The 25480-nt window shown below is 42.9% G+C and overlaps 1 protein-coding gene across 11 annotated transcripts in view; it reads left to right on the top strand.

The window, feature by feature from the left end:
* BRCA1 (BRCA1 DNA repair associated) overlaps positions 1-21517 on the top strand; it is a 67125-nt gene extending 45608 nt beyond the window's left edge. For 10 of the 11 annotated variants that reach the window (XM_072780681.1, XM_072780679.1, XM_072780673.1 and 7 more), the window contains 9 exons: positions 850-1160; positions 4830-4917; positions 7318-7395; positions 7927-7967; positions 10499-10597; positions 16288-16342; positions 18369-18442; positions 18796-18856; positions 20271-21517. In XM_072780681.1, coding sequence (XP_072636782.1) covers positions 850-1160; positions 4830-4917; positions 7318-7395; positions 7927-7967; positions 10499-10597; positions 16288-16342; positions 18369-18442; positions 18796-18856; positions 20271-20416 — 953 coding nt within the window. In that variant the 3' untranslated portion in view covers positions 20417-21517. Of the gene's footprint in view, positions 1-849; positions 1161-4829; positions 4918-7317; positions 7396-7926; positions 7968-10498; positions 10598-16287; positions 16343-18213; positions 18281-18368; positions 18443-18795; positions 18857-20270 lie in introns of all 11 variants that reach the window. The other variant, XM_072780675.1, reaches the window with a different exon arrangement.
* The last annotated feature ends 3963 nt before the right edge of the window (positions 21518-25480 follow it).

Raw genomic sequence — 25480 nt, 5'->3', positions numbered from 1 at the left:
TAGATAGGAATCTCACACATTCTCTTTAGCTATGCTTACTTCCTGATAGAGTGACATTTTCTGAAGTGTTTCAGGAATGGTCATCTATTTTTAATTTGGTAATGATATCTGATAATTTATTAAATCAAAAAGACAATGATAAAATTGTGGATAAAGAAACAAAAATCTTGGGATGCCTGAGTGGCTCAGCGGTTGAGCGCCTGCCTTCAGCCCAGGGCATGATCCTGGAATCCCAGGATCGAGTCCATATCAGGCTCCCTGCATGGAGCCTGCTTCTCTCTCTGCTTATGTCTCTGCCTCTCTCCCTCTGTGTCTCTCATGAGTAAATAAATAAAATCTTAAAAAGAAAAGAAAAAGAAAAGAAACAAAAATCAATTTGAGACAAAAAACTTCTCATTTTTCTTTTTTTTCTTTTTAAAGGTTTTATTTATTTATTCATGAGAGACACGGAGAGAGAGGCAGAGACATAGGCAGAGGGAGAAGCAGGCTCCACGCAGGGAGCCCGATGTGGGACTCGATCCCAGGACCCTGGGATCACACCCTGAGCCAAAGGCAGATGCTCAACCGCTGAGCCACTCAGGCATCCCTGTCTCGTTTTTCAAAATTGTTCTCCTTCTTACAAAAGTACCATGTTTTTTATGGTCATTAAACAGTTGGAGAACATAGGTACTAAAGATTTTGAGATATTTAAAGTTATTTGTATTCCTGTTATTAGCGATAAAATGCTGCTATATTTCTTTAGTCAATTGACTTATACTTTTATTTTTAAAATAAAGAGTCATGATGAATTCTTTGGTAATTCAAGATTCATTGTCATATGGGTTAAACTTCTTCCCCTGTGCCTTTCAGAGGGAGCCCCTTACCTCGAATCTGGAATCAGCCTTTTCTCTGATGACCCTGAGTCTGATCCCTCGTCACACAGAGCCTCAGAGCTGGCTCATGTTAGCAGCATGCCAACTTCAACCTCTGCGTTGAAATTACCCCAATTTCAGGTCGAAGAATCAGCCAAGAGTACAGCTGCTGTCCATATTGCTAGTACTGCTGGGTATAATAAAAGCGAAGACAGTGTGGGCATAGAAAAGCCAGAAGTGATATCTTCAACAAGAGGAGTCAACAAAAGAATATCTATGGTGGCATCAGGCTTGACCCCAAAAGAATTTGTGAGTGTATTTATATATCTCCCTAACAACTGAGACTTCTTAACATATTACAAATAGTTTTAAGTAGGTACTAGCAATGAATAACCTATTGGGAGAAATCTAGGAACCAAGAACAATTCTATGTGATTTAATTTCCATTACTAATTTCTGAAAATTGGGACCTAGATAAAGCTAAAGCTTTATTTTTATTTTGTATATATTTACTTTAAAAAATAAGGGCAGCCCCGGTGGCACAGCGGTTTAGCGCCGCCTGCAGCCCAGGGCGTGATCCTGGAGACCCTGGATCGACTCCCACGTCAGGCTCTCTGTATGATGCCTGCTTTTCCCTCTGCCTCTCTCTCTCTGTCTCTATGAATAAATAAATAAAATCTTAAAAAAAATAAAAAATAACTTAAATATTAGTAGAAAGGGGGCAGCCCCAGTGGCTCAGTGGTTTAGTGCCGCCTTCGGTCCGGGGTGTGATCCTGGAGACCCAGGATCGAGTCCCACATCAGGCTTCCTGCATGGAACCTGCTTCTCCCTCTGCCTGTGTCTCTGCCTCTCTCTCTCTCTCTCTCTCTCTCTCTCTCTCTCTGTGTGTCTCTCATGAATAAATAAAATCTTAAATATATATATATTAGTAGAAAGGATATAGTTTTGTGTATAATATAGAGCTTTTTAATTTTAATTTTCTTTTTATCTAAAAAAGCAAGTAAGTATAGTTTTACTCCCCAGAGAAAACACCTTGGTTTACATATGAGCGAACTTATGAGTGTAATTAACTAAACCCAAAGTGCTTCCAAGCAAACTGTCAGATAGTGACATTTCACCAGTGTTTGTCTTTATCCTGGCCTATAACATATTCAATAGCCCACTCTATCAGTTCTGCCCTATAGCACCCCCCCACCCCACCCCCGATTAGGATTAGGATTAGGATTTTGACAAGTTGTTGGTCCCGGTACCAAAAATAAGAATTGTTTCACATTGTAGAAAAATATCCGGGGACTTCTGGATGGCTCAGCAGTTGAGTGTCTGCCTTTGGCTCAAGGCATGATCCTGGAGTTCCAGGATCAAATCCCATGTCAGGCTTCCTCCATGGAGCCATCTTCTCCCTCTGCCTGTGTCTCTGCCTCTCTCTCTATGTGTGTCTTTCATAAATAAATAAGATCTTTATGAAAGAAAGAAAGGAAGGAAGGAAAGGAAAGGAGAAAGGAAAGGAAAGGAGGAAGGAAGGAAGGAAGGAAGGAAGGAAGGAAGGAAGGAAGGAAGGAAGGAAGGAAGGAAGGAAGGAAGGAAGGAAGGAAGGAAAAAAAAGAAAAAAGAAAAAAGAAAGAAAAGAAAAGAAAAGAAAAGAGAAAAAAGAAAAAAAAGAAAGAAATTTCCATTAAAATATTAAGACCTTTGGAATTTTGTTTCTGCTTGGGCTGAGTGTAGATTTCAGACATCATAGGAAATTGACCTCCCTGATAATTAATCACCATTGCTCTCCTTTCATAATAAAGTAATTGAATGACTATTTCTTTTTTTTTTTTTTGAATGACTATTTCTTTAGAATCATAAGACAACACATCAGCGCATCAGATGGATGCAATAGTGGGTGCCAGTTACTGCACACTGAGAAATGACCCAGTCATTCTTAGGTATTTTTCTTAATATATCCTTCCTAGGCTAAGAACCATTTCTCGTCCTTTCTACAAGTAGTGTCTCAGCATAACATTTTTTTAAACAACTTTTTTTTTTTTTTTTTTAATTTTTTATTTATTTATGATAGTCACACACACAGAGAGAGAGGCAGAGACATAGACAGAGGGAGAAGCAGGCTCCATGCACCGGGAGCCTGACGTGGGATTCGATCCCGGATCTCCAGGATCGCGCCCTGGGCCAAAGGCAGGCGCCAAACCGCTGCGCCACCCAGGGATCCCAACAACTTTTTTTTTAAAGATTTATTTATTCATTTATGATAGAGAGAGAGAGAGGCAGAGAGACACAGGAGGAGGGAGAAGCAGGCTCCATGCCGGGAGCCCAACACGGAACTCGATCCCAGGACTCCAGGATTGTGCCCTGGGCCAAAGGCAGGCGCTAAACCGCTGAGCCACCCAGGGTTCCCCCCCCCCCTTTTCCAGCATAATATTCTTTTTAAATATTTTATTTATTTTTTCATGAGAGACACAGAGAGAGAGGCAGAAGGAGAAGCAGGCTCCATGCAAGGAACCCGATATGGGACTTGATTCTGGGACCCCGGAATCACGTCCTGAGCCGAAGGCAGATGCTCAACCACTGAGCCACCCAGGTGTCCCTCTGCATAACATTCATTCTCTGTGTGCCAAATGTATCACATAACTAAAAGGGCAAAGTAACCTCTGTCTGCCTTAGTAGATACAGTGAATAAATTCTCATCTGTAATGCCAGAATTCCCATCTTACAACCATGTGTCCAGATCAGCTGTTTGTTCTGAAAATTCATACTCTGTCTGCTTATATTGCTCTTGATCATTTGCCTGTACATCTAGAATTCCCATTTACTCATTGAAAATTAGCATTCCTTTTCCTTTGTTTTGTGAGTTCAGCTTTTCAGAGAGTCTAAAATGATCTAATCTTTTCTGGCCATGGACAATTCAGAGCTGTAGATTAGACTCTAAGTGACTTGGGTACGTGTTGTCTTTAGGCAAGCCAAGAAGAAAACTTTTCAGCTCCATTCAGACTTGCTGAAGTGTGATAAATTTATTATGAAAGCTGCTGACTATAGTACACATGATTAATTCCGAAGCCCATATTAAGATGATCTTTTCAGCTGTTGCTCTTCTAACTGAACACTGTTTCAAGGCTGGGATTTCAGCAATTAATCAGTTCAGAATTGCTAATGATCCTGACAGAGGGCAGTGGCAAAAGGGGGAGAATGTCATTAGCTTTTCTAGCCTCCCTTTTGCAGTGCCCTGTGGCAGTAGAGAGCAAGGCAGCTTGAAAGAAAGATGCCGTTCTCCATTGCAGTATTGCACAGCACAGAAATATTGGCATGGTTGGTGATGACTAGTACATGATGGCCCTTGGTAAGCAAAGTTGTTTAACAAACAGAAGCTACTGATTATGTCAACTGTGTCCGTAATGGATCTGGTTAATCCTTTTTGCTACTTACTGATTTTTATTTGGTTGATAGATAATAGCTAGAAGGTGTGAGCTTTCTTTTGGGCATCACCTGAGTCTCCTCTAATCCTTATCCTTAAGTGAATTGATAGTTTTTGCACTGACCTTTAGAAACATCTTGACTTGAATGTTTTGAAACTACCAGAGGGTTGAACCTTGTTTTTCAGCCACATATCTGTGGCATGACTTTCTGAATAGGCTGGTTACCTCTTGGCTTATAAAGTGTAGGCTGATAAATCTAAATTATATTAAAGTGTCACTCTGCAAAGAAACTGTCTTAAGGAATCAAATGATAGCTGCTATTAAAGGGAAAAATTATTTTGAATCCTGGGTTGTAATTCCATGTCTGTGAGCACAGACTATTTTAGAATTTTTTCCTCAGATTGCTACATAATTTTTATTAAATTACTATTTATTTTGGGACTTCAGGCATGTTTGAATAAAAGGGATGTACCTTTTGTGAGGAAAGTGGAGACTCAAAGCTAGGGTAATAGTCTAAACTGTGTACTAGAGGCAATTGATTATAATATGATATTTGATTTTATTTCAGATGCTTGTGCACAAGTTTGCCAGAAAACACCACATCTCTTTAACTAATCTAATTTCTGAAGAGACAACTCATGTCATTATGAAAACAGGTACACCAAGAGCCCTTATAGAGCATGTTGCGTCCGTTGCATAAAACTACATGAAGAAATGGGATTATTTGTTAAGCAAAAAGCATGGATGACAGTCTTCCAGCAGTTGATCAATTATTTATGAAAGAAAAATAATAGTCTTGCTATTCCTGAGCCCCTTTTGTTTGGGTTAAGATTTGGAGAGTAGTGAGCTAGAACGACGAACCTCTTCTAGTCCACCCTGCCTCAACCACACCGTGTGAAGGACTGTCTGATAAGACAGAGCCCAAATCCAGAAGGAACATATGGGGCAAAGAGGGGAATGAAGTGAGTCTGCACTCAAAATCAGGGCAGCTGGAAACACTAGCCCCGTGTCTACTCTGTGTCCTAGCTCTACTTGCATACCTGGTTTGAATGTGGTTGACAGGTTTTCAGGAAGCAAGTCCACTGTCACCTCTGAGGTAGCCTAGCATATGAAACAGGAAAAAGAGAAGGGGAAAATTCATTTGTCCTACACTTTCTCTTTTTCTGTCTTAATTATGACTTGTATGATAACAGAGACCTCAGAGGCTTTTAGCTAAATCTAAGTAAACATTTCAGGGCTGCTGAAAGAGCTCATTTGAAATCAGGCCTTATGAGTGTAAGTCTAGTGTCCAGAGCAAGCAAAGTGTAGATTCTGACCCCCTCTACTGCATCCTCTGCGGGAGTGACTGCCTGGAAGATAATGGGTTCTGTTTTGAGCATCCTGCTTTCTTTTTAAGCTGGTCACTGACAAACTCTAGAGCATTTCTCCAGAGGTAAGATGGTGAAGATGGAAGAATGGAGGTCAAAGCAGTGTCATTTGAAGAACAGAGGAAGGAATGCAAAGACTGAAGGGAAAGAGCCAGCTGTCTTCCAGTGTTTGAAGAGCTGCTTTCTGGAGGAGGAGGTGGACCCGCTTGTTGGGCTCCAGAAAGCAAAGGACAGTGTATGCAGCACACAGAAGATGCAAACTGTGGTTCAGGTCTTAAACCTTCTGAATAGAATGGACTCTGGAAATACAGTGGTCCTTTCCAGGGTGCTTCTGTCACACAGCTGCAGGCACTTAAGCATAGGGGTTCAGACTCCTTGGCAGGGACACAGTACCTTCAAACTTCTAAGATCTTAGATTTTTGCAGTGCAAACACTGTACCACAGGGTCAGAGGATAATGCTCTCAGGAATCAGGTGCCAGAACAGGGTACTTTGAACCAAGTGCTATGTTAGAGATGAATGTCATTAAAGTTTAATATATCTTAAACTATAGTTTTGGATCAAAGCTGCTGAAAGGTGAAAAGAAAACTTTTAAATGCAAATTAAACCTAAAGTAGTTCAGTGTTTAAACAAAGGCAATACAACATTTGCTACTTTTAAACTAAAAGTGAACTAAAATTGAATTCTGAGTTTAAAGCCTATGCTAGGGATCCCTGGGTGGCGCAGCAGTTTAGCGCCTGCCTTTGGCCCAGGGCACGATCCTGGAGACCCGGGATTGAATCCCACGTCGGGCTCCCGGTGCATGGAGCCTGCTTCTCCCTCTGCCTATGTCTCTGCACCCCCCCCCCTCTCTGTGTGACTATCACAAATAAATAAAAATTAAAAAAAATAATAAAGCCTATGCTAAATCAACTTTTACAATAGTTAAAAAGTTTTAAAAATTGAAGAAAGAAAAAAGATTTTTAAAAATTGGCGAAGAATTCTAAGAGCGAGACTAGCCATTGCTTCTACTGGCAAATAGCCTACTGTGTTTATTGGGAATCAAGGGGTTAGCACTCCCCTAGTAGATATTCTGGGGGTGAAATTTTGTCACTTACATGGACATTTCAGATTCAGGATTTCACATATTCATCTTTCACATTTTGCTATCGAGTGAATTAGATCTTCTGCATCCACATGTATCAGGACTACTGACCTGGGGGATTTCTTGGACACAGTGGCAGACATCTTAACACCTAGAAGATAGGGCAGCCCCGGTGGCTCAGCGGTTTAGCGCCGCCTTCAGCATGGGGTGTGATTCTGTCGACCCAGGATCAAGTCCCCGTCGGGCTTCCTGCATGGAGCCTACTTCTCCCTCTGCCTGTGTCTCTGCCTCTCTCTCTCTGTCTGTCATGAATAAATAAATAAATCTTTAAAAAAAAAAAAAAAAAAACACCTAGAAGATAGAGCAGACCTTTCCTGTGGTCTTAACCTCCTATCAGCCTCTTCCAGACTTCCAAAGATGCATACCTGCTGGATATAATTAAGAGTGTGCTTCCAGCCTCTGAGTCTGTCGCCAGGGCTGTTGGAATCATCAATCCGGATTGATCTCAAGTAGCATAAGGAGCTAGGGGCACTTTAGCTTCTTACAGCAGAACTTCCTGATTTTTGTTTTCAACTTCTAATCCTTTGGATGTTTTTCATCCTGCAGATGCTGAGTTTGTGTGCGAACGAACACTGAAATATTTTCTGGGTATTGCAGGAGGAAAATGGGTAGTTAGCTATTTCTGTAAGTACAATATAATGTCTTCCCTCCTCCCTTTAACACCTCAGAATTGCATTTTTACACCTAACATTTTTTAACACCTAAGGTTTTTGCTGATGCTGAATCTGAATTACCAAAAGGTCTTTAATGGTAACACTAAACTAGCTTTATCTTGAATACATATCTCTTTGTTGAGATAAGCTGGTGATGTTTGGGAAAATGGATTTCTTTTTATAACTAATAGGACCTAATCTGCTCTTAGCAATGTTAGCATATGAACTAAGGATTTATTTAATACCAGGCAGAAATCCATGTGCAGCAGGCACTTTTATAATGTTTATTTTTATTTATTTATTTTTTTTATAATGTTTAAATTAAGCCACCAAAGTGTCTCCAGAAGAAAATCTATTAGGGAGCTGTGGCTTTATAAAGAGAGGACCTCTACTCAGTAGTTTGCCCTGTGTGCTATTACATGAATCACTTCACCATCTACCTCCATGAAAAGAGCATGTTCCTCTGCCTTCGTGTGACCTGTCTTTTCTGTCATCTCTTTAGGGGTAACCCAGTCTATTAAAGAAAAAAAGATACTAGATGAGGTAGGTACTCAATGTTACAAACGAATCAGAAAGACTTGGTGCCATTGAGTCACAAAATCACTATAAACGCTTCTCTGCTTCCTTTTTTGTGCTGCTTTCCAAAGACTTTCCCCAAAGATGTGGATCATCAAGAATTACTCAGAGCAAGCCAGGAAATTCTGTGTTCTCACTCATTTGTTTAAGTTTCAGTGGAAACAATCCTTTCCTTGGAGGAAGGAAAAGGAACTTAGAAAGCAGAAAGAAAAGATTCATAAGCCTAAGAAACAGGCCCACCTAAATCTTACATGGGTAGACCTTTGCGGAAAACTGGTTGTCCACTGTCATTGAAGAAAAACCCTTCATATTAATAAGCAAGTGTATCTGCTTAAAAATCAGATGCCTTCAAAGAGATGTTACTCCTTATGATCCTGAGCACAGTGAGAGGTAAATAAGACAGTGTAGGAGAGGAATAATTTTAGAACAGAGCCATCTAAGAGCTGCCAGTAACAACAGATCAGGCAAAATAAAATTAGCAAAAGCAGTTTTAAACTATTATGCACTATTCAGCATATTCATGATTAATTAAATGACATTTTTGTTGGTTTTAACTTTGATTCAGTGACCTAATATGATACTATGTCCTGGGCTGCAGGAATAAACAGCAGTAAATAAGACTGATAGGTCCCTGCTCTGAGGGGATTCATATTCTATTGAGGGGAGACATAAAATAAAGATGCATCTAAAATACTAAATAAATAAGGGCATCTGGGTGGCTCAGTTGATTAAGCATCTGACTCTTGATCTCAGTTCAGATCGTGATCTCGGGATCATGAGTTCAAACTCCCATGTTGGGCTCCATGCTGGGTGTAGAGCCCACTTACAAGAAAAACAATTCTATGGAAGAAAAACTTTAAAAAAAAGAATGATAGTAACCAAATAATTAAAAATACATATATATTTACTGTGGAGAAATACACAGAACAACAGACTAGCAACTGACTGGACAGAGGTTGACCACCTAAGGAAACCAGGAAAGGCTTTCTGAAAAGCTTGAGCCGAGAGACCTAAAAAACAAAGAATTGGCCTGGAAAAATGTAGGGAACAAATGTTAACAACCAGAGGAACTGCAAGTATAAATGTCTTGAGGTAGGAATGAGTTTGGTTAATTTTTTTATTTTTTTAAAGATTTTATTTATTAATGAGAGAGAGAGAGAGGCAGAGACATAGGCAGAGGGAGAAGCAGGGACCCTAATGTAGGACTCCATCCTGGGACTCCAGGATCACGCCCTGGGCCAAAGGCAGGCGCCAAACTGCTGAACCACCCAGGGATCCCATGAGTTTGGTTTATTACAGAAAAATAAGCCAGTGTAACTGGAGAGTCATGATTGGTGAATTCTGTGTAGGGAGTGGAGGTTGGACCAGGGGTTGGAGAAGGTTGTGGACAAGGGAGTATGTGGTGGAAATCATGGAAAGGAATTAGAATTCTGTTTGTAGTATAATTGGCAGCATGGAGGTGATAAGAAGAGATTGGTTTGAGTTCTATTTGGAGATAGGACTGCTAAAGAGTTAAATTTGAAGGATAAGGTAAAGGGAGGTATTTGGAGGGGCTAAGGCTTAGGTCCTTGGTCTGAACAATGGAGTGGTTGTTAGTAAATCAGACCAGGAGGACATGGAGGAGGAGCATCCTGAAAGAGGGTAGAACGGGAGGCAGGAGCCAAGTCAAGAGCTCAGTTTTAGATGTGCAGATGTGGGGATTCCTATTAGACTTCAGGTAGGGAGCTTAAGTAGGCACGAGGGTACAATAATCAGGACAAGGAATTGGAGGGTCAGCTTCAAACATATTTTTAGCACTAGGCTCTTCTCACTCAAGTGGCTATGAAATGTTAAGTGTTCTTTGTTCTAATAACAGCCTATGGTGACATTCGTGACACTGTCTTCTGTACAATGGCCTTGCGGTCAGAATTGTTCCTAAGCGTTCTTCCCCAAAATTCTCCCCAAAGCTCTAACCTCCCCAATCTCATTCTTCTTTATTTCTTCATACTTAACCAAAAGAGTGATTTTGAAAAAGCACAACTTTCTTTAGTGTGTTAAATGTATGCTTTATCATTTTGGTCTCATTAACTGTAACTCTCTTCATGGAGATCTGAGAAGGCCTTGTTTCTTTAGATGGTAATACACAATTGGTTTAAGAGATCAAGAATTCTCCAGTTTCCTTTATAACAGCACAGCATTAGCAGTTTAATCTCAATGCTAAGTGAATGTTTTGAGAAGAGACAGATGTTGAAAATTAAAATACATTAAGTCTCAATGAGGTGAAAAGCCTATTGTTCATTTCTGCCCACAAAGATTTACTTCAGTGAATTAATTTCAGCAGCTGAGATACTGGTCATTTCATTCAGACCACCAAAAAGAATGATTTTTCAGGCAAGGGTGGGGTTGTCAAAATTTTGCCCACTAATACTGAATTCCTTAATAGAATGTATCTACTCTACTTCCTTTGAAGGAGGCTTTTCTTTCTCTGATTCCTGTGGTTTGCCTTGGGTTTCTTCCAGCATGATTTTGAAGTCAGAGGAGATGTTGTGAATGGAAGAAATCACCAGGGTCCGAAGCGAGCAAGAGAATCCCAGGACAGAGAATCCCAAGACAGAAAGGTAAAGCCCCACTCTGCTATGTTGACAAAACCCTATCCACCCCGCTGCATTCTAGTTCCCTTCATGGAGATGGTCTCATGCACTTGTAAGGGACATTGCATAATCCATGCTAGAGCACTAGCTGGGTGCCTCCATAAAGATTCTTATTCATTTATTTTTATTTTTTTCTAAGATTTTATTTATTTGAGAGACCAAGCCCAAGCAGGGGGAGGGGCAGAAGGAGATGGACAAGAAGACTCGACTGAGCAGCCTAACATGATGCTAAATTCCAGGACTCTGAGATCATGACCTGAGCCAAAAACAGACATTTAGCCGACTGAGCCACCCAGGCACCCCTTTTGAAATTTTTTTTAAAAGATTTATTTATTTGGAACAGAGAGTGAGCATGAGTGGGAGAGGGAGAGGGAGAATCTCAAGCCCATCTCCAGGCTCAATCCCACGACCCTGAAATCACAACCTGAGCCAAAACCAAGAGTCAGGTGCTTAACTGACTGAGCCACCCAGGCAATCCCTAGGTTCTTTTTAGTTCTTCTAGCCCAGCAAGGTAAATAAGTATTCTCTCCCCTTTATGAATGAGGGAACTTAGAGGTGTAGGGAAGCTATGTACTTTGGATTTCAGTCTGGGGTTCAAACCTCAGCTGATAAAAGTGGCAGAACTGGGATTTGAAATAGATGTTGGGGGGATCCCTGGGTGGCGCAGCGGTTTAGCGCCTGCCTTTGGCCCAGGGCACGATCCTGGAGACCTGGGATCGAATCCCACGTCGGGCTCCCGGTGCATGGAGCCTGCTTCTTCCTCTGCCTGTGTCTCTGCCTTTCTCTCTCTCTCTCTCTCTCTCTCTCTGTGTGACTATCATAAATAAATAAAAAAAAATTAAAAAAAAAAAATGAAATAGATGTTGGGGATCCCTGAGTGGTTTAGCGGTTTAGCGCCTGCCTTTGGCCCAGGGCATGATCCTGGAGTCCCGGGATCAAGTCCCGCATCAGGCTCCTGGCACGGAGCCTGCTTCTCTCTCCTCCTGTGTCTCTGCCTCTCTCTCTATGTCTATCATAAATAATAAATAAATAAATATTTTTTAAAAAATGAAATAGATGTTAATTTAAGGCCTTTGCTTTTTCCACATCACTGTGATGTTTTTCTATAAAGTAGTATAGTCATTACCGTGAGGGGGATGTACACAGTGCTGTCTGTGGAAGCACAGAAGACAGTGATTGATAATCAACAGCTAACATCTTTATAATGTATATTGTATGCTAGGGTCTGCTCTAAACACATGATCATATTTTAACAATTTTACAGCAGCCCGGGGTGCCTGGGTGGCAAATTGGATGTGTCTGCCTTTGGCTCAGGTCATGATCTCAGGGTCCTGGGATTAAGCCTCATGAGGGGCTCCCCCACTCAGTGGGGAGTCTGCTTCTCCCTCTCCCCTCTGCACACTCCCTCCTTGTGCTCTCTCTCTCCAAAAAAATCTTTTTAGAAAAAAATTTTTTTAAGATTTTATTTATTTATTCCTGAGAGACACACACAGAGAGAGGCAGAAACCTAGGCAGAGAGAGAAGCAGGCTCCATGCAGGGAGCCTGACATGGGACTCGATCCTGGGACCCCAGGATCACGCCCTGGGCTGAAGGCAGTTCTAAACTGCTGAGTCACCCAGGCTACCCAAAAAAATCTTTTTTAAAAAAACAATTTTACAGAGGATCCTTGGATGGTTTAGCGGTTAAGCATCTGCCTTCGGCCCAGGGCATAATCCTGGAATCCCGGGATCGAGTCCCATGTCGGGCTCCCTGCATGGAGCCTGCTTCTCTCTCTGCCTATGTCTCTGCCTCTCTCTCTGTGTCTCTCATGAATAAATAAATAAAATCTTTAAAAAAAAAAAAAACTTACAACAGCCCTATAAGGTATGTGTTATAATTACACCAATTTTGTTTTAAGATTTTTAAAATTTATTTGACAGAGAGAAAGCACAAGCGGGGTAGGGGGTGCAGAGGAAGGAGAAGCAGACTCCCTGCTGAGCTTTGAGCCCAACATAGATCACGACGTGAAGTAAAGTCAGACAGTTAACCAACTAAGCCACCCAGGTGTTCCTAATTATACCTATTTTATAGATGAGAAAATGAAAGCTCAGAGAGGTTGAATAAATTGCCCCAGCTCACACAGCTAGTTGGGAACCCATGACTAGTTGAACACATGTAGTCAGGCTCCAGAATCTGAGCTCTGAACAATACTATAGTTTCTTGGAGTGTTTGGCTCAGTCAGTGGAGCATGTAACTCTTGATATCAGGGTAGGTTTGAGCCTCATGTCAGGTGTAGAGATTACTTGAAATAAAAATCTTGGGATGCCTGGGGTGGCTCAGCAGTTGAGCAACTGCCTTTGTCTCAGGGCATGATCCCAGGATCTGGGATCGAGTCCCATATCAGGCTCCTTGCAGGGAGCCTGCTTCTCCCTCTGCCCATGTTTTTACTTCTCTCTCTCTGTGTCTCTCATGAATAAATAAATAAAATCTTTAAAAATAATAAATAAAAATCTTAACAAAACATTCTTAAGGGTGTCTGGTCGGCTCAGTCAGAAGAGCATGCAATTCTTTATCTTGGGGTTGTGAGTTAGAGCCCCCACACTTGGTGTAGAGATTAAATAAATAAATAAACTCTAATTAAAAAAAAATAGTACCATAGTTTCTTGACGACTGTAGTCTGAAAAAGTAGTCAATGTCTGACAACTTTACAAATGAAGGACTAGAGGCCCAGGAAGACTCAGTGATTTTTCCCAGGTCCTACTGTAGCAGGTGATTGAGCCAAAGTGATGCCGCTCTCAGGGAGAAGTCCAGGGAAGACTTCACACCTGCCTGTTGGGCCTGAATTGGCTGCTTTCTCAGGTCACTGAGTGCTTACATGCCTAGTCTGCATTTTCTCCTTTTTTAAATGTGCACCGCTGAGCATTTCAGAACAATCTCATACGGAGCATTGCCTGTCCCTGTATGGAACTTGAGCAAGAAAAAAAAAAAAAAAGAACTTGAGCAAAATCACCAGGAGAGGTGATTTTCTAGGGAAAATTGCTTTGGGAAAGCTCTGAATCTTGGGGTCAGCCCCACCCCCACCCTCTGTGCCTATCAAGTAACTTCCAGATGCCAAGGAAAGCTGCTGGCCCTTTTTCTGCTTCTGCCTTCACCCCAGGGGAGTTCTGTGTGAGCCAGCCATTTGTTTTTATTCCACTGTAAGCAAGGCAGAATTAGCACTAGATTCTGCCTCCTTCAAAGGAAATTTCAGTGTTTGGGTTTTTCCTGAATTTGGGGTGGCACTGATGGAAAGTGCCTGGTCAAAGTAATGACATGCTGAAGATACTAAATGTCATCATAGTATTTTCCTGCGAAAGAGAAATAAATGTATTTGTAGAGATGAAACTTCAAATTCCTTATCTCATAACTAGACATCCTCATCAGTGAGTGTCAGTTCGGATATAAAAATTCCTAATCTTTTGTACTTTTCACAGCAGCATTTGGCTCCAGCCACCTGCCTGGGGAGAGCTTTTAGCATTATGAGCATCTAGGTCCTGTCAACAGGTTGGGGATGCAATTTATTCATACAGATACTAAGAATGGCATATATGGACGCTGTCACAACAGAAACAGACTTGTTCTGCTGTTCACTCTTATTCCTGTGACTGTAGTGGAGATGGGAGTAGGGAGACTCATTTCCTAAAAGGCTGTCGTGAGTTTTTAGCTACTAATTTTTCTGTACCTCGGTTTCTTTTATTTAAAAAGAAGTGAGTTCTAGGCCTAGGCAATTTTCTTTTTTGTGGAAGGGGAGAAAGAGGAACAAGAGAATGATGGTTACCCACCAGATGATATACATCCAGCCAACTGACACAACTTTACATTTCTTTTTAATGATACCCTAGTGGGGCAGTTGGGTGTTGCAGTCGGTTAAGCATCTGATTTTTGGTTTTGGCTCAAGTCGTGATCTATGGGTCTCATGAATCATGGGATTAAGCCTTACATGATTTTTGGTTTTGGCTCAAGTCGTGATCTTATGGGTCTCATGGATCATGGGATTAAGCTCTGAGCTCTGCACTCAGTAGGGAATCTGCTTGAAAGATTCTTTCCTTCTCCCTCTGCTCCTCCCTGCACCAGTACTCACATTCTCTCTCTTTTTCTCTAAAATAAATCTTTTAAAAAACAATAAAAAATAAATGATAACCTAGTGCTTGCCTAAGAACCTGTGTGAATGCATGTCTTAGAATCTGCCCATCATATGAGCCACATGAGGCTGTTTAATTCTAGATAACTAAAAAAAAAAAAAATTCTAGATAACTAAATTAAGTAAAATATGCGAAGTTTAGTTCCTCACTCATCGTAACCACATTTCAGGAGCTTGGTAGCTAAATGTAATTTGTGGCCACCTTATTAACAAAAATATAGACCATTTCCATCATCACAGAAAGTTCTTTTTTTTTTTAAGTTTAGTTACTTATGTAAGTAATGTCTACATCTAATAAGGGGCTCAAACCCACGACCCTGAGGTTGAGTCACATGCTCCACTGACTGAGCCAGCCAAATGCCCCCAGAAAGTTCTTTTGGATGGTGCTAGCAAGCACTTGTATGTAAGTAGAAGAGGTACCTTCAAGGTGCAGTATAATCTATGTCTCTTGGAAACCAGGCAGTCAGGTCAGCTCAGTGTGGAAAGGCAGAACCAGGCTTCACTTCTAGATTAGATTAACTTCTAGATACAAAACAAAACAGTTTAGGTTGCCTGAAGGAACAATGGCCATTTTTAGAGCAGTGTGAAGGTAGGAGCAGATGTTCAGAAGCCAATAGAAAGTCAGGAGAAAAAGAGCATGTAAAATCAACATAGACTTCTGTGCCAGTTAGGGTAATGGTTAGTATTGATGTACCAAATCTCTGGATAAACCAACTGCAACTAATAGCTTGAATTTCTTGCCATCCAAACTTTTTATTAAATATAAAGTAGGCTGGGACGCCTGGGTGGCTCAGTGGTTGAGCACCTGCCTTCAGCCCAGGGCCTGATCCTTGAGTCCTGGGATCAAGTCCCGCGTCCGGCTCCCTGCATGAAGCCTGTTTCTCCCTCTGCCTATGTCTCTGCCTCTCCCTCTATGTCTCTCATGAATAAATAAATAAATTAAAAAAAAAAATATATATATATATATAAAGAAGGCCCAGTTTTTATCTCAACAAGTCACCAGGAAGGAGCCTGGGCCTGATTGGTGGCAAAGTGGGATGCCCCACCTGTGAATAACAGGATCAACTGTTAGAGTGGATCAACTACATATACACACTTTATTTTTAAAAAAAGGCTTCAGGGCAGCCCCAGTGGCGCAGCGGTTTAGTGCCACCTGCAGCCTGGGGTGTGATCCTGGAGACCTGGGATCAAGTCCCATGTCGGGCTCCTTGGATAGAGACTGCTTCTCCCTCTGCCTGTGTCTCTGCCTCTCTCTCTCATTCTGTCTCTATGAATAAATAAATAAAATCTTAAAAAAAAAAAGGGCTTCTAAAATCTATCGATGTTCTGATATTAGACTCATTGTCTCTGGGAAGGAGCAGAAATTATCAGGTGGTAAATGAAAAAGAAAGTCCTTCATTTTGGAGAATCTTTATATTGTTTCTTATTAAATGCATCTTTTATAATGAGCATTTTTTTCTCTCATCCCTCTGTCCCTCTGTCCCACTCTTCTTCTAGATCTTCAGGGGCCTAGAAATCTGTTGCTATGGACCCTTTACCAACATGCCCACAGGTAAGAGACTGGGAGAAGTGCAGAGTCCAGCAGCAGACTTTCCCTTACATGGTGGAGTGTTACAGGAGAGACTGTCTTAAGAAGGTTCCTCAGATTGGTGAGGTGCTCTAGAGGTCATTCTGTTTCTCTACCATCTGCCAGACAAAACCACACCTAAACATTACCCTATATCAAAAAAACAGCCCTGTGCCCCTTCTCAAGAGCTAGAAGGCCATGAAAAGTTAGCTTCTAGGATGCTAGTGTTCTGTGCTCATGGGGTGGAGCTGACTTACTACCCTTTGGTTTAAGAAAAGAGAGAAATAATCAGGTAGGGAGAAGATACCTTTCAGATTTATAAATGTAAAGAAAGAATTCTGCTCTTCCTAAATCATCTTCATTTGATACTGAAAAATAAGCACAGTAGCTACATAAGCCCTGTGGGCCTGAGGCCCCACACAGGCCCAGAGCAGGCAGGGAAAGCCTCTTGATGAACATTTTCTTTTTTTTTTTTTTTCCCTTAAGATTTATTTATTTAGGGATCCCTGGGTGGCACAGCGGTTTGGCGCCTGCCTTTGGCCCAGGGTGCGATCCTGGAGACCCGGGATCGAATCCCACATCGGGCTCCCGGTGCATGGAGCCTGCTTCTCCCTCTGTCTGTGTCTCTGCCTCTCTCTCTCTCTCTGTGAATAATGGCTGGCCTCAGGAGATTATTTAAAAAAAAAAAAAAAAGATTTATTTATTTATTTATTTATTTATTTATTTATGATAGAGAGAGAGAGAGAGAGAGAGAGAGAGAGAGGCAGAGACACAGGAGGAGGGAAAAGCAGGCTCCATGCAGGGAGCCCGATGTGGGACTCGATCCCAGGACTCCAGGATCGTGCCCTGGGCCGAAGGCAGGCAGTAAACCGCTAAGCCACCCAGGGATCCCTGATGAACATTTTCTAATTAACTTTGACATTGAATGTGATGTTATCTTTAGGAGTGCTATGGCGCTCAACTCTGGAATCATGTGGCCCTGAGGCCCTGGCATATGTATGGATTTGGTTTGTTCTTTTCAAAACAAAGTCTACCCACCTTTGCTTCTGTGCCCACTTCAGCCCCAGGGATCAGGTTCTCTTGCCCCTCAAAAGATGACCTTGGCATCTGGACGGGGACAGGTGAGTGGCAGCAAGAGAGCCTGGCAAAGTAATTTTGCTTCTGTCTTCTTTATTGGTTATTGATTGGATTTTTATGACTTTTCCAAGTGCCACTTGGGAATTTCTCAGTTTTGTTTTTTTTTTTTTTTTCCTTTGGTGTAATGAAACCAGGTCTCTAGCAGGTATCATTTTGGAGATGAGTCAGTTGACCTCAGTTCACTTAAACAAACAGGAGCACCTCTGCAATCCCCAGAAATAGGCTGAGGAGAAAGAGCACCCAAAGAGGCCGAGAAGCCATTCTGCTGATTTTCCAGGCGCAAGTGGAATGTCTCTATAGTCCCTTTTGATTTCTATTCCCCCAAGTCTGTTGATTCCAGCTCAGCATGGAGCCCTTCCCCAGTGATGTGCAGAGTCTCTGTTCAGGATGATGTGTATTTTTTGACTGAATGAATTATCTTCCTATCTCTTGACATTTACAGTAATTACCTCCAAGTGTGGTGCCCTCAGTGGCCGTGATTATCAATTACCAACACAGAATTAGGCAGGGAGGGAGAGAAGGCAAGTGGATATTTTTTCACAGTATCATAGCCAGCAATTTAGCAAATTAAGGGATATTGGATCTTGGATTCTTTGCTTTCAAAGTGTTTTGAGAGACTGTCAAACCTTATCTACCAAGGGGCCTTGTGGGGACCAATAAATACCCAGAGTAGGTGGCATATCAGTGGCAAATTGACTTAGAATCCATACCTATTACAGATTCTAGTTCAAGGCCTCTCTGTGTTTCGGAGCAAAGACGGAGACTCTCCTACTTAGAAGTCTTGCAGTAAGCCTTCGACCAGAGTGTGGGGTAGAGGGTCCAGGTCAAGTGTGTAGAGTACTGTGGTGATTTTAGGTCTCTCTGTGCTATTTAGATCAATTAGAGTGGATGGTGCACCTCTGTGGGGCTTCTGTGGTGAAGGAGCCTTCGTTATTCACCCTCAGCAAGGTAAGTGTTTGATGGTCTGTCAGAGGGGAACAACGCAGTATCTGTCCTGTGATTGAGCAAGGCTGGTATCCATCAATCCCTGTGAATGCTGCCTCAGAAGCCTCTCTTTGCCTGAGCCTTCTCTGATCATGTACTAGTGCTAGAAAACTCCCCTCTGTGGAGGATCAGTAAAGATTTGAGTTAAGTTATTTTGTTTATTAAGGGAAGGCTATCCCTCCGACCCTTCATTTTTGCCTTGTGCCCTGTGGTTGCACCTAAAGTAGTCTACCTCGCACCATCAAGAAATAGTGAAGTGACTGTTCCAGAAGTCCTGTTCTGATACCCTCGATGCTGTTTCCTTCCCGGGGATTCAGGGCACTCATCCAGTGGTAGTCGTGCAGCCGGACGCCTGGACAGAGGACAGTGGCTTCCATGGTAAGTCTTGGCTGTAAGCCTTTGTCCAGAGGAGCATGGGTGGCAAGGGCCCAGATTAAGTATGCAGATAACTGTGGTGATTTTAAGTCTAAATGTCCTGTTTCAATCAATTGGAGTAGATGGTGTACCTGTATAGGGCTTCAGAGGGCCATGGGCATGTGCCTGTGAGAGATGGGGTCCTATGTGATGAGTTTAATTCACCACAGATCACCCAGTGTTTGATTAACACAGTTCTCCGGACCTTCTAGGTGTTCAGTGAATCTTTGAATGAATGAATGGCTAAAATGCCCTTCCGAAAATTCTTGTGTGCACATTTTGTATTATAAAAGTAGTATTTGAGGGATACCTGGGTGGCTCAGTGGTTAAGCATCTACCTTGGGATGTGATCCTGGAGTCCTGGGATTGAGTCCCACATCGGGCTCCTTGCTTCTCTCTCTGCCTGTGTCTCAGCCTCTTTCTCTCTCTCACTCTCTCTCTCATGAATAAATAAATAAAATCTTAAAAAAAAAAGTAATACTTGAGCTATTTCCATTGGTGGGGGTTAAATATTAATTAATGTTCATCACCTAAATATAAATGAGCACAAATACGATGAAATAATCTCAGTAATACATTTAGAGATGGTGATGGTAAAATTCTTCCAGGCATGTGTGCATATACCTGTACATGCATATATTTTGCACAGATGTGATCATGCTCATCATACTGTTTTGCTTTCTCACTTAAGATGTTGCAAAATCATTAAATTGCAACGCTGTTTTGTGTTCTCTGGTGACTTTTTTTCCTTTTTATTTTTTTTAAGATTTTATTTATTTGACAGAACACAACCAGGAAGAGTGGGAGAGGGAGAAGCAGACTCAATGCTGATCAGGGAGCCCAATGTGAGATTCAGTCCTAGGACCCTGGGATCATGACCTGAGCTGAAGGCAGACCCTTAACCAACTGGGCGCACCCCTGCCCCTTTTTAAAAGATTTTATTTATTTTTATTTGAGAGAGAGCACGTGAGCAGAGGAGGGGCAGAGAGAGAGGGAGATAATCTCCAGCAGATTCCACACTGAGTGCAGAGCCTAACTCGAGAGTCTATCCCAGGACCCTGAGATCATGACTTGAGCCAAAACCAAGATTGGTCACTCAACCGACTGAGTCACCCCGTGCTCCTGGTGACTTTTCCATGAACAGATTGGAGCTCCTGTTACTAAAGTTGCCAGGGGATATAGGCTTTACCATCAGTCACTCCTCAGGCTTCTGAATTAGGTCCTATGTCCTGAAGCATTACTTAAGATCAACAGTGTTGCACCTACCTGAGGAACCCTATGAACTCACACAGCCAGGTCCCCAAAGTAGATTGACAAGAGTCTGGTGTGGGGAAAATGTTAAGTGACATTAATTTCTGCTTGTGTTCTCTGTCTCCAGCGATTGGGCAGATGTGTGAGGCACCTGTGGTGACCCGAGAGTGGGTACTGGACAGTGTAGCCCTCTACCAGTGCCAGGAGCTGGACACCTACCTGATCCCGCAGATTCCCAGAACTGCTGCAGACTCCAGCCAGCCATGCGTGTAACATGTAGGGCCTGTCTCTGCAGGACCCCACACATGATCCTAAGAAGGAGCCTTTTTCCAGGCCCTGAGAGCTCCTTCCACAGTCCCAGTTACTGAATATTTTATGTACATCAGCCTGAGAAGAAATTCTGGCTATGCAAGTGTCCCTTAAAGATTTTCTGCTTCAAGTCTCCCTTTGAAATCTACCATGAGCACAAAATTGTGGTAATTTTTCACCTGAAAATAATTTAAAACCATATAAACCCCACCAATTGAGCAAGATGCTGATTCATTATTTATCAGCCCTATTTCTTGTCCTGGGGATGTTGGCTTAGAGCTGGAAGCACAGAATGGCTGGCCTCAGGAGAATATCTGGTTTCCCTAAGTTTGCTTCTCTAAAACCCCATGTTCATAAAGGCCAAGAGTCAGAGCCTTCTGTGGAAAGCAAGTGCTCGGGGAATCCGTGACGTGACTTAAAATCAGAACAGTCCATGGGCAGCTCTTAAATGTTGTAGTGGAGATGGGGGCGGGGGGGGGGGCGGAGGCTTCCAGAGGCAGGTAAGAGATATCAATATGAACCCTAAGGGTTAGGGGACAGGGGAATCGTGCTGACCCTCACTCATCTCCAGAAGTCTGTGCTGTAGTCACTGGATTTCAAAAGAATTTCTTAGCACTGATGTGCTCTGAAATAGCAGAATCTTTTCAAGGACTGGTGTCCAAAGAAAGTCCTCTTAATTCCCCATTAGAAATAGATACAGTATTTATTGTTGCAGCTCTGATATGTCACCCATTCCTCTTGAAACATAAGATCTCTCATATGAATATTTCATGTCTGTAAAATGACGGATCCCACCAGGAAAGGAGCTATTGCTTTCCTTGAGGTAATTTTTTTTCTCTTTGCTTCCTATTGCTGAACTGTACAGCTTCATAAATAATTTTGTTTGCCGAAGGAAGAGAAAGTGTTTTTCATCAACTCATTATCTGGGACTGTTTAGAACTGTTGGAAGGACTGGGTCTTCCTTAGTCCCCCAGCATGTGAGGGCAGTACAGATTTGATTTTACAAAATGTTTTGTAAATGTTGTACTATTCACTAGCAAATAAACTTGGTAGCAAACACTTCCACCAAGTGTGACTTCTTGAGGCTTACAGCTGCAGCCTTGCTCAGACCCTTTCACTGTTTCAGGTCTCATCTGTAAAATGGGGATAACAATAGTACCAACTCCAAGGATTAATTGAGGAGACCTCAGTACTACTGTATTTGCTATATAATAGCAAGGCAATACAATAACAAAATAGCTATTTATATTGCTGCCATAGCAAATTGTCACAAATCTAATGTCATCCACTTATTATCTCATAGTTCTGTAGGTCAGAAGGCCAAGTTGGCTCAACTGGTTTCTTTGTTTCAGGTTTCACAAGGCCAAAATCAAGGCAGCAGATTTATGTTCCTTTCCAAAGGCTCTGAGAATGAATCCGCTTCCAAGCTCATTTCATGTTGTTGGCCCGATTGTCCCTTGAGGTTGTGCAACTAAGAACCCCTGTTTCCTTACTAGTTGTTGGATAGAGGTCATCCTTAGCTTCTCCTGCATTCCTAGGATCATGAACCCCTACCTACATCTTCAAAGCCAGCAAGCAACACTGGTCAAAGCTTTCTCATGTTTGGAGTCTCACTGCCGGATCTAGCTCTTGCCAGAGAAATTTCTGTTTTTAAGGGCTCAGGTAATTAAATTGTTCCCACCGGGTAATCCAGGGTGATCTCCCTATCTTAAGGTCCATAACCTGAATTGCAGCTGCAGAGCCCATTCACAACAGGACCTAGATTCGTTTTTGTTTGAATAACCAGGAGACAGGAATCTGGGGAGGTTATTTTGAGATTCCTGACAGCCACTCCTATTTAACATACTTAATCCACAGATAAGAATCTGTATCATGGGATCCCTGGGTGGCGCAGCGGTTTGGCGCCTGCCTTTGGCCCAGGGCGCGATCCTGGAGACCTGGGATCAAATCCCACATCGGGCTCCTGGTGCATGGAGCCTGCTTCTCTCTCTGCCTGTGTCTCTGCCTCTCTCTCTCTCTGTGTGTGTGTATGACTATCATTAATAAATAAATTTAAAAAAAAAATTTAAAAAAAAAATCTGTATCATTTTTTGGTCCTCACTTGTTCAGAGATTAGAGTCCTCTTAGAGGAAAAGAGAATTAAGTCCTCACACGATTTAGCACTGCCACGTTTGTAAGGAGGGTGGGTGGGCAAGAGAAGAGTGGAGAAAATGGAAGGAACTGACATCATTACATGTTTGTCTCATGCGGTCTTCATCACAGCCCTAGGAAGTGGGTATTTGTCACTCTCCTTGAAGAAGGAGAATAGGAAAGAGAAGATTTTGCTCAGAGTTTGCACAGCTAGTTAAGTGATAACCTGGAAATCTAAACCCATGCCCTTTCTGCTCGTCATGCAGCTTCCCAGCCACATCAGGTCACTGACCCCACTCAGAGGCCCTGGCTCAAGCCTCAGGGTAGTTTGGGGAGAGGAGCGGGTTGTTAGGGGAACTAGCACTCCAGACTCTTGCTGGCCTTGGAGGGAGGCAAGAGCATGTTTTTGCCTCCCAGCTGCAGCTCTCCTGGGAAAAGCAGCGCTGGGTAGAAACTGGTAGGATTGGCTCATAGCTGCCTGTTTCCACCTCCCTCCGGCCTCCGTCTTATGACTGCTTATCTTGCCATGACCAAAGCCTTCCAGTTCAGGGGCACCTGGCTGGCTCAGTCTGTAGAACAGGCAACCATTAATCTCTGGGTTGTGAGTTCAAGCCCTATGTTGGGTGTGAAGATTACTTGAAAGTAAACTCTTAAAAAAAAAAAAAAAAAAAAAAAACTTCCAGTTCAGGCTCACCGAGGCACCACCTCGCCCTGGGCTCCTGCCAGCCCGCTATCTACCCACCAGGGAGTCCATGGGTCTTGGTGGGAACAGCAAAGCGGGTGGGAAGCAAGTGCCATTGGCACAGTCTTCAGTGACAGTGACAAGCCATGGCTTGTTGGACCCTGGGGCTGAGCCAGGCCTCAGCCTTCCCAGGAATCTTGGGTGAAAGCAGGGATGACACATAAAAAGCTTTCTGTAATTATCTCTTGAGGTCTTCCAACAAATATCCCCCCGTCTGTTTTTCATGCTCTGCATAACCATTCCCGGAAGTCTGCTTCTAGCCCTGGCCTCATGATGCTTGGTTGGGTTTTAGAGTCTTATCTGATGTTGAAGTAAATCTGCTTGTTCCTTTGACCTCTGGCTTTAAGACGTCCTCCCACTTTTCCATCCCACAGTCTGGCCCTCTCGGCACTGCAGCCTGTGGGGAACTGGGTCCTGAGCCGCCTTTATCTCTTGTCACAAATGAACTTCTGCAAAGGAGCTGGAAAGGCAGGAGAAGGTGGGGGATTATCAGGCAGGTGCAGGGGAGAGGTCTAGAGGAGAGCTCTGTAGATTATCTCCCTCCTAAAAAATGCAACTAGAATCATCAACAAAGTATCAGCTCAAATACAGGTGGACAAAAAAGAAAGGAATCAGTGTTGGGGTGGTTGGAGCGGAAGGAGCCAGGCTGCCCAGAATGTATCCTGTGAAGGCTGCGAGGAGCAGATAAGAGGGCCTCAGAGGCAGGCAGCACACGGGAAGGAAGGGCAGCATGAGGGGGAACGGCAGATCCCCCCGCAGAGCCCCAGGAGAATCGGGCTTGCTAGCCAGGGACCCAGGGAGCTTGCTTATCCAAAGCTGTAGAGTGGGTGAGCCAGAGGCCCCCTTACCATACCTCGGTGATGCTTAGCTCCCTCAAACAGCCCGTAAATCTGCCCATAACAAGGAGAAAATTAAATAAATGAATCTAGGCAAATAGAAAATTAAGGAGAATGGGAGACAGCCAGCACCTGTAGAGAGCAGGGCTTGGGGAGAGCTGGGGGTCAGAGGCAGGGGGGAAGGCGACCCTCAAATGAGTCTGAATGATCAGGAAAATCTAAGCAATGAAGCAAGACCTTCCTTGAGGGTCTGGAAGGAATAGAAAAATGGAGAGAGAGTCTCCCTGCCAAGTTATGGGGAGGGACTGGCACAGATGAACTTTGGAGACCTAGTTTCAGGGACCCAGAATGATAAGGCAGTCTTGCAAGCAGCTTAGTGCAGGGATTCTCAAACCCTGATACCCTGATGGAGAATGAGGATGGGGAATAACACCACCACTAGGAACGGTCAGCTCTGTAGATATGGGGACTCATTCCCAACATCCTGAATCAGAAACCAACGGTGGTGCCCAGCCCTCTGATGCTGGAGCACACTGTTTGAGAACTGCTGTTCTCAAACTGTTTGAGAACTGCTGGTTTAGCGGTTTAGCATAAGGGGCTGCTGGTTGGTATAAAATGTTACCCGAGGTCTATTTTTGTCTCCAGGAGAGGTGGCTCTTGGACCTCTTAAGGAAAACTAAGGTTTGTGGGCTGGTTAGGGGTTCTTATCTACAAGATTGCAGCAGCTGGCTTCAGTTGACTCTAAAATGGCCCTTTAAATAAATACAAAGCAAAGTACAAAGATTAAATTATATTAGCAGCCTAGGAGCAGAAGGGCCAGACTGCTTAAAAAAACAGCTAGAGATTTTATTAATATTTAAATTGCAGTGAAACCACAGCTGCAGCCTTTGACTCCAGCATAGAGATATGCAAATAGGGCTTTCTAAAGAAAGGCAATTTCAGACAGTCCGCAAGGTAACAAGAACAAATAAAACAAATGATTTTGTAATTTATCTTTATTGACGGATGGAGAGCAGAGTGAATAGAAAACCCTCACCTAGCGAGGGTCGGCCAGGCAGCAGCGGGCTCTGAGGGGAGAAGAGACAGCTGGCCTGGAGGGAGAAAGGCAGGCAAGACCCATCGAGTGGGGACAGGAAAGACTGAGGGACAACAAAAACAGAAGGAGGCAGATGGGAGGAGAAAGATGACTAAATTAGAAGCTAGAAGTGGGGAAAAACGGAAAGCCAGCCCTCGTTTCTGTGGACCATCTGATCTTGCCAGTTTGCGAGGGCAACAGAAGGAATAATCATTAATGACTATCATTTGCCACGTTCCTACTAA

Source organism: Canis lupus, chromosome 16 (assembly GCF_048164855.1).
Source record: "Canis lupus baileyi chromosome 16, mCanLup2.hap1, whole genome shotgun sequence".
NCBI lineage: Eukaryota > Metazoa > Chordata > Mammalia > Carnivora > Canidae > Canis > Canis lupus.
Note: the sequence above shows the minus strand (reverse complement) of the source record. Positions and strands in the feature narration are given on the sequence as shown.